The sequence below is a fragment of the Peromyscus leucopus genome, chromosome 8b (assembly GCF_004664715.2).
Source record: "Peromyscus leucopus breed LL Stock chromosome 8b, UCI_PerLeu_2.1, whole genome shotgun sequence".
NCBI lineage: Eukaryota > Metazoa > Chordata > Mammalia > Rodentia > Cricetidae > Peromyscus > Peromyscus leucopus.
In genome coordinates, this window is record NC_051086.1 from 104,596,178 (window position 1) to 104,612,330 (window position 16,153).

The following is a 16,153-nucleotide window of genomic DNA, read 5'->3' on the forward strand; positions in this document are numbered from 1 at the left end:
TCCTGGCTCCTCTTCTCAGAATCCCAAACCCAACTGCCTACCTCTACCCTTCCACCCTCCGTCCAGCGTCTGCCCACCTCCAGGACCCGCCCCAGGGCCCACCCTGTCCCGAGCCTGCCCTCCAGGGTTCAGGGTCCTCCCTCTAGTTCAGCACCCTCCTCCGTCTCCACCCACTCCCGCCCCGAGAGTCCTCCCTTCCGGAAGACCGTCGGGGTCGACGCACGCCTCGCCGACTCACCTGCAATAGCGCGGGAGCCACCGGCGCACTCCTGCGGGACCCTCGAGGGCCTGCCGCCCGTACCGCTGCCTCCCGAGTGCCGCCTCCACGCGCGCTAGCGCCGGTGTCCCCCGCGCCGCCCACACCCCGCGCTTGCTCTTCCTGCGCCACCCCGCCCCCGCTTCCCGCCCCCAGCCCGGCTGTCGCTCCGGCCCCCTCAGGCGGCTCCAGGGCCTCAGCGCGCGCCTCGCCTCCGCCTCCCAGCGGCCGGCCAATCGCTGCCCGCAGCCGGCCTCCGAGTCCCTCCTCTATCCCCGCCCTTCGCCCCCGCCTCCGAAACTCACCAATGGGAAGAACGGCGCAGGAGCGGGCCTGGCGGTTGCCTAGCAGCGGCTGGGTTGGGCGGGGGCGGACAGCCGGGGGCGGTGATCCGGGCGCGGCGGGGGCGGGGCCCGGGGGCGGGGTCTTTATGGGGTGGGGCCTTCAGCGGCTATAAAGGCTGCGGCCGCCGGGCGCCGCGCTCTGTGGTCCTGGTCTGCGCGCCTTTTCCTGTTGCTGCGGCTGTCGCCTTCCTCACCGTCGCCCGTGCCCCTTCTCTGGTCTGTGGTGTAGCCGGGACCCAGGACCATGTCGCTTTCACGCTCGGAGGAGATGCACCGGCTCACGGAAAATGTCTACAAGGTGAGTTTCCAGCGCGGCCCCGAGTGCGCCCCCGAGTCTTCAGGCCCGAGCAGGGCACCGGCTCCCGGACTGCGGGTGTGGTGGGCCGATCTTTGGTTGGTCACAGGTGGCCGCGCCCGCCCAGGGTCCTTACGCCCGCCGCGGCCCGCGCAGTCCCCGAGCACGAGTGGGCGCCCCCACCCCGACGGCGCTCAGCCCCCGCGCGCTCCCTCAGCACGCCCGTCTGCCCCGGCGTCCGGAGGGACCGAGCGGTGCGGGGCCTGGGCTGTGCTCTGCCACCTAGTCTGTCCGCTGCACCCTGGAGTGAGGGGAACAGGGAGCGGGGGCGGCGTGGGGGTTGCAGACTGCAGCGGTCGGTCGCCCTGCGCTTGCTTGGCGCGGTGGCACCGTAGGGCTCTTCTAGGCGCTGTTATGCCAGCCTCTGGGCACTTTCTCCTCAACAGGCTTTCCCTTTCCACAACTCCTTTACGGGTGTTAATGGACGTGGCCCGAAGTGGGAGGTCGAGCGCGGGCAGGTTGGATGGGTGGACAGATAATCCATCATCTTATGTAACCGCAGAGGGAGAAGACTAATTGTGTAGGAGGCTGACGCGCCTGCTTTTGCTTCTGATATGTGTTAAGAGTCGCATTCACATCTTCATCTGTGAAATGACAGTTTCTCATGGAAGAACTGCAGAGCCCTCTTCCAGCCCCCTCTGCAAGCTCCCTGCTGTCATGTCTGTGCCTTGGGTACAGATGGCCGGGCATTCCCCGTGTCTCCAGGATGGGTTCTCGTAGTCCTGGCCCCCACCTCCAGTGACACAGCCCGGGGCTCCCTGATGGCACCAGGCCCACTGCAGTTCCCAGTGACATTTTTTTTTTTTTCTCAAGAGAGAAATCCCTGCCCTGACCGGTCCATGGCAGTCCTCTTTACAAAGCTATGCTTTATTTCAAAACTGTGTCTGAAGGTTAAGGAAAAGGCTTGTGATTAGAGTCACTGGTTTTTTACACGGACTTGCTGGTTCATGGCTGAACGAGATTGTGCTCTCTCTAGAGCAACAGTTTCTGTTTGTATGAACCAACCATGGCTGCGCCTTTCTAGGCAGTGGCTTGTGAAACCTTGCTGTGCTCACTCCGCTGCCGGCAGCAGATGGAAGCTTCTAGGGTGGCCCTTAGGTTTCAGCTGGAGTCCAGGGGCAGATTATACTTTAATTCATCGTTTAATAAAGGCTTTAAAGTTGCAGTTACCTGGGTCTGGAGGAATCCTGAAGGTGGGTGGAGGGGCTGAAGGAGCTCCCCAGCCATGTCCGAGCTGCCGGCAAGCAGGATTCGGAACAGCCTTTAGGTTTTTATGTTTCCCGTCCATGGACTCCATGGTGTACGTTTCCCTCCTGTTGTTCTGTGGAAGCACATGCTGTCAGGGGAGGGAGGTTTATTAAATTATTAGTCATTAGTTCCATTACAGTTTGCTCCTTACTGCAGGGGATGGGAGAGACGTAATGGTCACAGTCTTTCCAAACTTCCCCATTTTTCCTGCTTCTTCACTGAAACCATCAAACAGGAACTTCCCTGTCGAGAATCATGCAGGGTGTGAGGAGTAGCTTTGCTCTGGAGAATCCCACGGTCCTCCTTAATAAAACTCATGCCTGGGCAGTCAGCCTGCACTTACAGCTCCAGGCTTCACCCACATGCTGCTGTAACTCATCTGCATGTCCAAAGTCAGAGCTCTGTCAGTGGCAGAAAAACTCTTGGCACTTGGGGCTGTCCAGCAGCGGCTGCAGGCCAGCAGGCTGGGGGCCCACGGTGGACTCCGTGTGGATCGTTTGCTGTTTGGGGCAGTGGTTGGCGCTTCTTCCGGGTGAACGTGTGGTGATGAGATCTTCGTCAGCTTTTGAGGTGTTGGACACAGGTAGGCTGCAGATGTCTGAAGGACTTTCCTGCAGTGTAGGCAGGGGGCGCTTGTACCCTCTGGGGGCCTAAGTACTGAGTCTTTGACTCCTGTGCTCAGTTCTCATTTTGTATTTTGTCACTAAGGAGTCCACAGTGTGTGGTGGTGCTAGTACAGGTCGGGCAGCCTTGGCATGTGGGCCAAGAGATACCCAGCCCACACAGAGGCACAATCAGGGGAGAGCCAGAGCCACCAGTGTGCAGCTCGAGGCTGGTGCAGCCAGTCTGCCATGTTGTCTTCTCCTGGGACATGTGGTGGCTGACTCCCTACTAGGGGCTGTACCTCTTGGGTAGGCTGGGCTGTGGCTCTGTTCAGTGTCACCCGACATGCAGCTCCGCTGTTTGCTTTGGCCCTTGCATCACTTCAGCTGCAGTTCTGAGTGCTGTTTGCCTTGGCAAAGAAAAATGCTTGTCCTTGGCCCTGCTGATTAAGAATTCAAGAATAAAATGTACAGTTTTGATTTTCCTCCTGGAAGAACGCAGTCTTTGACCTCTTTCCTGGTGGCTCAGTTCCCTTGGGAGCTGTGTCCTCGGGGAATTTCATGAAAGATGAAGGCAAGAAAAACAGGACAGCTTCATGACGTTCACCAGGAGCTTATCCGTAGGCCTTTGGGCCCTGCAGAGAAGGGGAGCCTTAGGCAAAGAAAACCCCCGCCCCCACAATGCTCAGGCAACAGAAACTAGAGTCTGACTGGTGTCCTCCTGGGTGGCACCTGGGTTGGGCATAGATTACTGGAGGCAGGGTCTACTGCCCGGGTGAAAAAGTGAGCATGGTCTTCAGAATAAGTCAGGCTAAAGCCTCACAGCCTTCTGGGTCCCTCTGAGTATTCAGAAATGACTTCTTTAGCAACTTGATGAGCCCCTGCTGGTATGAGAAGAGAGGGTCAGGTCAGCTAATTTGTTGTTGTTTCAAGACGGGTCTCACGCACACGCACGTGCTCATGCCTGTGCCACAGCTCCCATATGGTGATTAGAGGACAACTTATGAGAGTATGTGTCTCTCCTGCTAAGTGGGTTTTGGTTGAACTCTGTCAGCTTGGTGGCAAGCACCCTTACCTGCTGGGCCATCTCAACAGCTCAAGTAGGGTCCCGTCCCATGTCGTCCCCTGTGCCCCCCCAGAGAGGGTTTCTCTGTGTAGCTTTGCGCCTTTCCTGGGACTCACTTGGTAGCCCAGGCTGGCCTCGAACTCACAGAGATCCACCTGCCTCTGCCTCCTGAGTGCTGGGATTAAAGGCGTGTGCCACCACCGCTCAGCTCAAGTAGGGATTTTTTTTTTTTTTGGTTTTTCGAGAATTTTCTCTTGTGCTTTGGCCTTTCTGACTCACTTGTAGCCAGGCTGCCTCGAACCACAGAGATCCGCCTGCTCGCTCCGAGTGCTGGGATTAAAGGCGTGCGCCACCACCGCCAGCTTCAAGTAGGGATTTTTGTTGTTGTTGTTGTTGTTGGTTTTCTGAGACAGGGTTTCAGGTAGGCTAGGCCTGCCTCAACCTCACTATGTAGCTGAAGATGACCTTGAACTCCTAATTCTCCTGCCTCCACCTTCCAAGTGCTAGGATTATAGGCTTGTTACCTCTATGCCTAGCTGAGTTTAGTGGTTTCTCAAAGATTGTAGTCCATGAGAAGCCCTGGATCCTGGGTAACCCCTTGACCCTTGAGGGCGGCAATCGCTTCTTCAAGAACAGCGCTACCGTTCTCCATGCAGCCCGGCAGAAGTTGCTCATGGATTTGTGGATCCAGGTCTTGGAGCAACATGGGTGGGATTGTTCCCAGTGGCTACCTGGTCACCTTCCTCACACTGTGGCTGTTGGCAGAAAGCTGGCCTGGCCATGCTGTAGCCATCCAAGAAGGTAGCCATTGAGCTGAACACTGTATTATGATTGGTCAAGTCTGGCAGGGAGGACTCCCCCACCATTTCTCCTACATCCCTCCCACTTCTCTGGAAGGATGTTTTGGGAAACTCTGGAAGTGTGGGACCATAACCTCTCTGCTAAACCAAAGTGGTACTCTTCCCTTGTTTAAGAAGGGTGGCCTGGGTAGTGACAGTGGAGGGGCGTTTTTCAGACACTAACTGGCAGTGTGTGTCTGCTGAGAGGAGAGAGGCCACAGTGCTGTGTTCTTTTCTATGTGCACACGTGTATTATAGGTACTTCCGGGTCCGGCCTGTCGGTAGGGAGGCTGGGTCTGCTCTCACTGAGCGGACGGACCTGTCTGGGCCTGACTTGAGCACTTCCTCCATGTGTTACTGTCCTTGTCCACCACCAGCATTTTAGGGATGGCAGTTCATGTCTCCTTTGTAGATCAGCCAGGGCAACAAAAGGCATCTTGTTTGTCATGCTGACCTCTGAGTTGACCAGCTCTGCAGCCCATGTCCCCAGGCCTTGTCCTGTAGGTCATCAAGAGTGTTAGAATGAACTTATATAGTGCCTAGTTCATTGTTGCATGCAGTTGGTGTTTGCTATTGGAGGTGGCCATGATATTCCAGTGGCACCTGGGGCTCTAGGGCATGGTCATTTTTGTGTCCGGGCTGGTTTGGAAGAGTGCTTGCCTGGTCCTGCTGTGTGGTGCGTCTTTCCTGGAGTGTAAGTCTTCGGGGAGGTTAGCTTACTGTACACACTGACTGACGAGCTGGCCCTGAGGTCACAGTCAAGGCCGATGCGGCCCCCTGTTTTTGTCGGTAGGAGGGAGGTGGATGGGTGCTGCTAGGAGCTGAAGTCTTGCTACCATTGTGATCTTGGGTTGCAGCTTCTGAAGGGCCAGGCCCTCAGGTGTGCATCCTACCCTTTGGCACAGGGAAAGGATCTTGCGGGGAGGGCCTAGCTTGAGGAGGAGGAGCGTGAGGAGGCAAGCCACAGGGAGGCCAAGGGGCAGTCCATCTTCCCGGTGAGTGAATGTGAGCCCTACACGAGACAGCTAGGTGTCACTGCAGGAGCAGGGGACCGTGTCTTCGCTTAGCCCCTCGTGTCCCCTCTGTGCTAAATATCCTGGACTAGCATTGCCTGTGGCTGTCATTGTGCCAACACTCGGACAGTTGATTGCTGCTGACTAGAGCTGATTCCTGTGCTCTACCTCAGTCCCCAGTGCTCCTGGCCAGGGCCTCCCGTGCTGCCTTCCTGGACTGGTCTAGGGCTCTCTTAAGGCCTCAAGGTAGAGAAGCTGCACTCCCCTGAAAGACCTGTGCTCAGGGCAACTGAGCGACTATCAGCTTACCCCATTTAACACAGCGTTACACTGCGCTGTGTTGTGATCCCTGCCTGTGCCTGGAATAATTACTGACGGGCGTGGACCATTGGCACCTTCCTCCAGCTCCCTGCCACCCCCTGCTCTGAGTCATCCCAAGCCCAATTGTGCAAGTACAGCTGCATGGTGACTTGAGGAGCCTCAGCCTGGGGTGGTGGGGAGGTCGAGGGGCACAGCTGCATCCCTGAACACATATGAGGAAGCTTCAGACTGCAGGTCCAGGGGCGACTGGCCTGACCAGTCTGAACTGCTCATGAATCCGTCCTGCACATGCCGTGCACTCCCAAAGCCCAGGCTTGAAAACTCAGAACCCATTTGGCCCTGGGACCAGGTGACTTATCTCTCCCCAGAGCCTGGAACAGTGGCTAGCTTCTGATGGGAACCCAACAGCGGTTGGGTCTGAGTGATTTTTATTTCTAGGTTCTGAAGAGGTGACATTGGAACTGCCATCTGTCCACACTCAGGGACTGCTCTTCAGCCCTTGGCCTGAGGAGCATTGGCCCAGCATGTGCCGTTTCCCTGGGGGTGATGGCCCAGGTGTGTGGCTGGCAAAGCAGGTCAGAACATTAGCAGCAAGAGCTTTGTCCTGCTGGGCCCTGGAGTCCCGTGAGGTTGGTCCCTTGCCAGAGAGATGAGAAAGTAGAGGGCGGGAAGGGGCAAGAGTGGCCAGGGTGGCATGGAGAGAGTGAAGAGGTGGGACATTAGCTGATGGTTTCCAAGGAGTCACCTTGAAAACCTGGGGCAGGCCCAGGCTTTGTCTGTGTGGGCTCATCCTGCAGATGAGCTGCTGCCAGCATTGACAGGAACCCCTTTCTCCCTGCTGGTAGAACCTGACACCCAGCTTCCTGGGCTACCCTCTGCCTTCCAGCCCTCGCTAGGGTCTTCTCTGCCTACTCCAGAGTGGGCTGCTGTAAAACAGTGTCTGGTCCTTGGACTCGGGCACCAGGAGCCGAAAGCCTTGCTGGCCCTTTCCCCACTTAACCTGAGCTGTGTGTGACCCAGGCTGTGGCATGAACACAGGGATAATCCTAGGGTCCCTGGATACTCCAGGGCCTGGTGAAGCCAATCTTGATGTCCTAGCCGGAGGTGAAAGCCCTGGATCCTGGTCCCTCTGGTGGAAGAGGGTGTGAGAAGTTCTACGGAGAATACCTCTGGTCCAGATACAGGAGACCCCTGGAGGAAGTGAGAAAGCTTTCCTCTGGCTTGGGATTTTGATTTTCTGTTTACTGCAGTGATGTGTGTGCGTGTGCGTGTGTGTGTGTGTGTGTGTGTGTGTGTGTGTGTGTGTGTGTGCGCGCGCGCGCGTGTGTGCGCACGCGCATTTTTTTTTGTTTGTTTTGTTTTGTTTGTTTGTTTGGTTTGTTTTGTTTTTAAGATTTATTTATTTATTATATATACAATGTTCTGGCCAGAAGAGGACACCGGATCTCATTACCAATGGTTGTGAGCCACCATGTGGTTGCTGGGAATTGAACTCAGGACCTCTGGAAGTGCTCTTAAGCACAAGCTCTTAACCTCTGAGCCATCTTTCCAGCCCCAGATGTGTGTTTTTGAGACAGGGTCTCAGTCTATAGTTCTGCCTGGCCTGGAACTCTTAGAGATCCTCCTGCCTTTGCCTCCCCAGGCATGGGTCACCACATGGGCACTGCAGCCATTATTTTAGGATTATTTAGGGGCTGAGTATAAAGCTCAGAGGTAGAGCATTTTTCTAGCATGCTCTAGACTCCAGTGTTTCACACAGTGCCGGGGGTGGGGGTGGAGGGGCTGGACACAGTGGTTCATGCCTATAATCCCAGCTCTTGGGAGGCCAAGGCAGGAGAATTCCTGTGAGTTTGAGGCCAGTCTGGGCTACACAATGAGTCCCAAGTCAGACAGGTTACAGAGTAAGACCCTGTCTCAAAAAAACAGATGGGGTGTAAATATTAGTTTTTTTTTAATGTTAGGATTTTTCCAAAACTTACTTGCATTTGAAATTAGATCCTTTTGAGCTGCATTTTAGCTCAGGGATGTCAGCATCTGAGTATCCCCAACACTCACTCCTGAACATTTAGGGGTATTGATAATACTTTTGGGGTGTCTTTGGGATTGTCTTTCAAGCTTCCAAGGTGCTATCATTTTTGTTGCTGGTACTTTTCTGGTTTCCCGCAGCAGCTGGGTCTCCTCGCCCTCTTCATGATCTTTTAGTAGTTTGTAGGCTGAAATATACACTCATGGCAGGGGAAAGTCACCACAGGGGATGGTGTCAAGTGATCCACAAATGCCCCAACTGCTGCTGGTGATGGCACAGAGAAATATGGAAATTGTCCCACTTGACACTAAGTCCATGCGGTAACCATGGGATGGGATGGGATGTGGGAGAAAGGCGCCCCACCCATGGAAGCCTTGGTCTACTGAAGCCTTGTCAGGCCAGGGTAGAGCCTGTTCCTAACAGAGTAAGTGCATTGCTACTTAGCTGCTAGGCTTTTATACTGCAGGGAAAGGGAGCTAGAGGCAGAGGTGCCTGAAATGGACCAAACCTGGGTCCCTCTGCACACTCCACCCCTCTTCGTCTTTTAGACAGGCTTATGGAGCCTGGCTCACCCTGTTGAACTGTCTCAGGTGGGTGAGGCCTGTTGTCCATCTTTACCCATGGTAGAACCATCCTGCCCTGGCACTGCTAATCTTGGGCTTTGATGACCAGGCGGGTAGGGCTGAGGGTAAAGGTGTTGGGAGCCTTGAGCTGTGGTCAGACCAGTAGTAGTCTGAGTGTCAGCCCTGCTTCAGAAGAGGGCCAGGTGCTTAGGCCTGGAATACTGTGTCCCCACTGGGTCGTGGGGCTCTGTGTTGTGAGAGGCCTCAGCTTTGCTCTCTGTGGGCTGTCTTGGATGCCTTCTTGCCGATTACCTAGCTCTGGGAGTTCCGTATGCATCCCTGCTTCCTGAGGGAGCATCTGTGGGGTGAAGTAGCACACCAGCCTTCATTAGCTGGAAGGAAACTGAGCTGGGCTTCAGACAGGCGTTTCAGGCAGGTCCTCGGCTCCTGGGCCCCCGCTTTATCACTGGTAGCCAGAGCCATTATCCCATGGGACAGAAGGCTTTTCAAGGACTGTTGGTGCTTCAGGCAGGGTGTCAAGCCAATCCCTGGGCATTCCTGTCTGTGGCAATGTGTGTCAGGCCAGCACGTGATAACTGCTTGATCTGAGGTTGTTGGAAAGAGCATTCCAAGTCTGTCTCCAAGCTTAGATATTACCAGTGTATCTTCCACCAGTGGGCCTGGCCCTGGTCCTCAGCCAGCCTACTCACGGGATAGATGGACCAGTGAGTGGCCTTTCATGTTCTCAGAGATGAGCAGTGATCAGACCTCTTCTGTAATCTGCAGCAATGGGAAGACTGACTATCCAGCCCTGCCATGCTGGATATGGGAGTGACCCAGCACTGGTCAGCTCAGTACTGAAATACAATATTACAAATTGATGACTTAAGCAAGTCATTGATCCTCAGACAGCCCTAGGAGATGAGGGTAAGGCAAGTGGTTTCTCCTGAAACCTCTCCCTGGCCAGCAGACAGCCCTGGCTTCTCCATGTCTTCACATGGCCATCCCTCTGTATCTGTGTCATGGTCTCTTTCTATAAAGACACCAGGCAGATTGGCCTAGAGCCCTCACTAGTGACCTTGTTTCACCTCAGTGACCTCTTTAAAGACTTTTCAGATTCAGACAATGGGGCCTAGAGGGCAGGCTTGGCACACGCAGCCACGGCAGCACCTGCCCCTCAGGTGGAGGCAGTGTCATCCTGGGGGCTGCTGTCTCTGTCATGGTGACCTGTCTTTCTGGGCTAATTGTATTTCTTGTTCCTTCCAATTTAAGCAAATTGCAGCCCTCAGTTTATGTCACTGGATCCCCAGGGCATCGTGTTGTGATATCATTAAGAATTTGGATCCAGGAACCGGGCATGGTGGTGAATGCTTTTAATCCTAATACTAGGGAGGCAGAGGCAGGAGGATCTATGTGAGTTCAAGACTAGTCTGGTCTATGTAGCAAGTTCAAGGACAACCAGGGCTGTGTAGAGAGACCCTGTCTCAAAAAAACAAAACAAAAAAGGGGTTTGACTCCAGCTCAATAGTTTGAATTTGTCTCTCCCTGCACTGGCCGCCCCAGCCAGGTGGTGGTGGTCTACAAAGTAAGTTCCAGGACAGCCAGCACTACACAGAGAGACCCTGTCTCAAAAAAAAAAAAAAAAAAAAATCTGTGACCCAAACCAGGGTAGCCAATTTTGGGGGCTGTCTGTTGGGAAGCTGTGCCTTTGTGGAGGTTGGCATGAGCAGGACAATCCTGTCACAGACAGGAAAGACACGTTAGGCTGTTTGGTCTCCTGGTCAAGCTGCTGGAATGATGGGTGTTGACCAGTTCCTGTCCCACAGGGCAGATGGTGCAGACCTGGCTTCTGGGTTTCCTGGGGACCAAGCCCCTTCAGCACATGCTGACCAAGGACTTCTCTGCATAGGGCGAGGCTAGGTGCAAGGCCCTGGTACAGCTTTTGCTTTGGGGACCTTACCCCCTGGGGACTTTGTGCAGGAGAGGTCAGTCTTAGCGTGCCCAGAAGCTTTCAGAGTCTCCAGAAACAAGCTGGGAAGAGGGGTTCAGATGTCAGAGGTCTCTAAAAGGAGAGCGACTTGGGACAGCTGTGCTCACCTCTGTACCAACTCTCAACAGGAGAGTGACTGGAAGCTCTGGACCCTGTGAGTGATGATCACGGGGTGTAAGGCTGGCCAAAAGCGGCTCAGTGTTTTGGTGCCTGTCATCAGCCAAGAACCTGCTGCAGTCTCAGGTGGTCATTCCTGGTGCTTCCAGTGCTGGCTGGCTGAGGGAGAGTCGGGGTGATAGGAAGAAGGCCCTTTCTTCTGGCTCTTCCTGATGGGAGGCCACCGTGCCTATCACATCCAGGCACCCTGCCAAGACACAGTCTCTTTCTTAATTTTGGCAGCTTTTCCAGGGGAGCTTTCAGAACTGAGAAACTAGAACCACCATGTTATTGGGGGGTGGGGGTGGGGGGGTGGGGAACGGACATCTTTGCTCAGACTCTGCTGGAGCCCACTGTGTGGCTCTGGGTCTGTCCATCTCTTCTGATGCCTGCCCACCTCCCTAGGGAACTGAAGCTGGCCTTGTGGGTCTGGGGGAACCTTATCGCTGCTCCCTGAGGAGCAGGGACTCCAGCCCTCTGTTCTGGAACAATCCAGGCTTCTCTTCCAGCTTCACAGAAAGATACAAGGTTCCTATATTCCACGTGCTTCAGAGCACTTCCACAGCCTGCTGAGGAGCCCGTGGGCTGAGGCCTGTATGCCAGGAGTTTTCTCATTCATCTTTCTCATATTCACATTCACTATCTCTCTCTCTTTGGATATCTGTTTCTTTTTCTCCTGCCCAGAATGGAGAGTGGTCTGGTCACAGCCGACTTCTGCTGCCTTGGACAGGGGCACACTGTGTAGAAGTGAGGCGTGTGGGCAGATGGCCGTGCTTGGGCTACCCTGCTCCTGTGTCCTAGACTCCTGCCTGTCCCCTGTCATGTCCCCTTTTCACCCCAGGGCCTGCTTCCTTCTAGAACCCATGCCTCTTTTGATGTAAAACAATATAGAAACATTCCTACCTTCTTTGACTCTGACCAAGCAAGGCGGAGCGCAGAGTCGCCCTCCTTCAGCAGCTCTTTGTGAATACCTGGAGTTGATTTTATTCCCAAGGACATGACATCCTGAGCAGGTCTTGCTGCTGGTGTTAGGATTCTGTACATGCGCAGCTTGGGTCTAACGCCGTACTGCCGCATGGTCACACAATCGTGCCTTAAAAGAGCCGGACGCGGACCCCCACCCCTCTCTTTCTGTGTTTCCTCTCTGTGCGCACTCTCTCTGCTCCCGCCATCTTCCTTTCTCTCCAGGCCTGGCTTCTTTCTAATAAAGCTCTTTCTAACCCTGGTAGTCATGTCCGTGGCCCATGACTTTTCTGCCGGTCACCAGTGCCACCAACCAGCTGGGTCAATCTACACTGGAGCTACAGGGCGTTTGGGAGGTTCCCTCTCACCTGGGTAGTGCCTTGGGCTGCAAAGCAGATACCTGCTTGTCTATTGAGTCCTGGCTGAAGGGATGCAGCCACACAATTGGGCCTGAGCTGGCTGTGGTGGCACACACCTTTAATCTAGCACTCCAGAGGCAAAGGCAGGGGGATCTCTGGACTGTACAGAGAGTTCCAGGCCAGGTAGGGCTACACAGTGAGACCTTGTCTTTAAGGAGGGCAGGGGCGAGGCTGGAGTGGCCGTAGGACACCTTGCTTGGGAAAGTTTGGCAGAAAGGCCACTGCAAACTTGACTTGAGCTCCAATAATCTTTTGGTGGTCTTCCTGAAGCCCCGAGCCCTTTTGAGACAGATGTGTTCTGCAGGACAATCTCCCATGAGTCTGCAGGTACTCACTCCAGAGCTTTATGTGGTGTGTGGAAGGTGTCTCTTATAAATACTGAATGGGCAGGTGAATAAGTAAAAGAATTGTGGTTCTAAATATATTATAGTTCCTGGTCCAGAAAAGCTACCCAAGGAGCCACCTCACAGTCCCAGCACATTTTGGGGGAGGTGGGTCACTGACCTGGGTTTTAAAGAAAGTGTGGTGCTTGTTCATTGAGTAGGATTCTGTTTTGGCAGGAAAGAGATAGCCTGAGTTGCCTATCAGGACCACCCAGCCCTCTTCATGGATTCCTGGCTTTAGGCTTTCATGAAGAAGGAGATTCTTCCTCGGAATCTTGAGTTTGTTTATTTTTACAAAGTCAAAACTTGCAGCTTCTGCTTTTCCTTTGTGCTCCTTGGTGTTGATAAGGAAGACGATCTCTTCCCCAGTGAGCAAGCCCTTCTCCTTGGGTGCTTGCGCTTCAGCCTTGCTGGCCTGGGCCCAGGCAGGAACTTGTTCTCTCATGGGAGCCAGTCTGTAGCAGGTGGGCGGGGACTGTACTTCCCCACAGGGACTGATGAGGTGGGGCAGGAGGGGCAGGCATGGCATACCATGTCCAGATGGCTTCTGCATGAACCCTAGAATAATGAGAATTGAGCTTAGAGAGATCCTGACATACACAAATGTATGTGTGCACCTGTATGTACACACACCCCAGATGGGTTCCCCCCTTTGTGAGCCGCTGCATTTCTTATAAGGTAGGTGGAAGTCAAGTGACCCAAAGAAAGATTGTGACATTGGCCAGGAGCCTGGAAATAAGCCTCCTTCAGAGCAGGGCCACTTTTCCAGCCAGGACGGGTGTTGCTATGCAGACCTGGAAAGACACTGGCCCTCTATGGCCATAGAGTGTCAGCCCAATGGCATTCCTGTCCCTGCCACTGCCTCAGGCCAAGACAGCAGTAGCAGTGTGTCCCTGGCTGCCTGGCCGCTCTTGAGCAGGTGGGGGCTATAGCCATGCCTAGGTGTCCTAGCTGGCACTTCACCACCCACGTTACATTCCTCCCGAATGAGCTCAGCTGCACTGAGGAAGTGAAACCTTACAGCTGCCCTCTGTGTCACGGGAGACATGACAGGTGCCTCAGCGGTCTGCCTTACTTGGCCTTGGGTGGTTTCTGGCATATTCTCCTGTCATTTAGGATGTGAATGAAGCTCAGAGGACTGATCTGGACTAAGCCTCCTCTTCCTCCCAGGACCCTCAAGGGTGTGCCTAGATCCACGTTCTTGGGCCTGCTCCTAGACTCAGCACTCCAGCATTTGGCTCATGTAGCGTCCCTGTCTGGCCCCCCGTGCTCTTTGGATTACACCCTACCCAGTATGCACCCGGTTCCACCTCAGGGTCCTGTCCCCAGTCAGGTCCCAGCTGTCCTCAGTCACTGCCTGGTGTACAGAACACAGGAATGCAGCCCAGCTAGGCGCCTCCTTCCTCCCTTCATAGTTAGGGTTGAACAGCAGGGAGGCTCCTCGCTATTTCCTCTTTGACCCTTGACTAAAATCTGTGCAGCCAGGGCCTTTCTGTATCCAGCTTGGCTCTGCTCAGATCCTCCCAGCTTCCTGTCCTGTCTCGGGGACATTACTACACTCACTTCCTCTCCTGTTGGCGCCTGTAAGCCTATAGCACAGCTTGGTTTGGCCTGGGGTGTTTACACTGCTCTGGCCTGCCTGCCTGCCTGCCTCCTCTCTCAGTCACGACAGTGTGTCCTCCCTGCCTCTCACTGGGCTCTGCCCTCGGATCCCAACCCTGCTGGAGTCTTCCTCCCTCACTCCCCAGTTGCTGGTTGTGGGTCCTGGGGTTAGTTGGTTGCTGAATGCTCACTGTTCTGAGGACTCAGGGCTAGCATGAAGAGGTGCTGGCTGGGAAGGCAGGGCCACCAGCCCTGTAGATTTGCCTGAGAAGTGTTACCATCTGAGGTTCCTGTGGGCTAGGAGCCCTCCTGGAGTGAGGGGTCAGCAAGTCAGGTCCACATGTGACAGGCTGGGTGGTGGCAGCTTGGAATTGGAGTCCTCATTTCCCCAAGAATGAGGGAGGATCTTGAGGCCCCTTGGTGAGGATATCCTGCCATACCCCAGGGCAGGCCAATGCCGGGTTTTCTGGAGCCAGGCCCTGTTGTGATCACGGCCTGGTGTCCTTAAATGTCCTTCTTAGTTGTCATGCTGGTCCTTCACTGGGGCCGCAGGTTGGACTGAGTTGGTATAAAGCCAGGCGGCTTCTCTTCCTGTTATCCTCAGGAAGAGTCAGGCTCCCAGCATGGCACCCTCCCCACTGGCTTAGGATCTGGTCTGGTCAGGTTTCCTTTCAAAGTTCCTCCTGGGGTCTTCCCTGGCTGGCGTAGGCTGTCAGTTTGTGGTACTCTGCTGGTCGGATTCTCATTTGGCCGCTGTTTGTGTGCGCCTGTTTTTATGCCATGTAATTAAAACATTTATTTGGCCTTCACAGTGAAAATCTAATTTCTTGAGTCTAAGAACTGCCGATTGGCACGGGGACTGCGGTCCGTCGGGCAAACAGATCCGGAGCCTGTTGGATTATTCATAGTGTGTATTTGTAAATCAGGCTGTGCGCTGCTCTAATCAGGGCTGATGTTGGTAATTGGTGTGTTGAGTTAGGGTGGTGGCGTGGGGGGCGTCGCTGAGCATTTGTGTGTGGCCGACGGGTGGCCTCCCACGGCTGACTCAGCTCTGCCAGCTGAGTCCTGGCGCCTCAGAAGCCATGCCTGTGCGTGCTGCCTGTGCGTGTGGCCCTGCAAAGACCCTTGTTGTTGTTCTGCAGACGCTCTGCACAGCAGCCTCTGCCCACCCCAGGGTGTAGTGCTCACAATGGGCAGAGCTGGGGCTTCGACCTGGCAGGGGGGTGGGGTGGGGGGGGTGTTTCTGGATCCCATCCAGGCTGAGCCCTCCCAGCTCTGGGTGGATGGTGGTAAGGTGACGTTGCTTTCTCTCTTCCTTTCCAGACCATCATGGAGCAGTTCAACCCCAGCCTCCGCAACTTCATCGCCATGGGGAAGAACTATGAGAAAGCGCTGGCAGGTATAGCTGGCCCCTGTCCTCTGGCTCACAGATGAACTTCCTCTCAGCCTCTTACTGCCTGGGTAGACGCCACTAGGCCTTTTGTTCCAGAAACATCTGGTTGAGATGAGCAGAGGGTGTGCCCATCCGTGTGCTCTGAATGTGACCCTGCATTCACTGTGACCACAGGCCCTTGCCATGCAGGCTGCTCCATGCAGGCTGGACTCCATGCAGGCTGGACTCCATGCAGGCTGGACTCCATGCAGGCTGCTTTTCTTCCACAGCTGTGGTAACAAGCAGGCTACTTAGAGACAAGGATGTAGCTGTCTGTTCTTTAGAATTTTATGCAAAGTACAGTATTGGGGCTGGTACTGAGTGACCCTGGGTCTAGGGCTTGTGTCTTCACTCTGGTGAATAGACATGCTGCGGCTCCTTTGGGACTGGGGCAGCTGTGCTAGACCCTTGGCTCATAGATTCTTTAGACACCTTCCACCCCCAGCTCATAGAAGGAAAGGACTGAAACCCATCATTGGTCCTAGCATGCATCAAGAGAGCCACTCTTCCAGATCCTGACCCTGGGGTCAGTCCCTGTGACCTGTAAAGGTGGGCTGCAGCGGCCACCATCTTTG

The 16,153-nt window shown here is 54.7% G+C and overlaps 1 protein-coding gene across 5 annotated transcripts in view; it reads left to right on the top strand.

Annotated features, from left to right (window-relative positions):
- Positions 1–724: 724 nt before the first annotated feature.
- Baiap2 (BAR/IMD domain containing adaptor protein 2) overlaps positions 725–16,153 on the top strand; it is a 70,572-nt gene continuing 55,143 nt past the window's right edge. For 3 of the 5 annotated variants that reach the window (XM_028853615.1, XM_028853616.1, XM_028853619.1), the window contains exons 1-2: positions 742–898; positions 15,470–15,545. In XM_028853615.1, the coding sequence (XP_028709448.1) occupies positions 845–898; positions 15,470–15,545 (130 nt within the window). In that variant the 5' untranslated portion in view covers positions 742–844. Of the gene's footprint in view, positions 899–15,469; positions 15,546–16,153 lie in introns of all 5 variants that reach the window. The other 2 variants (XM_028853618.1, XM_028853617.2) reach the window with 2 other exon arrangements.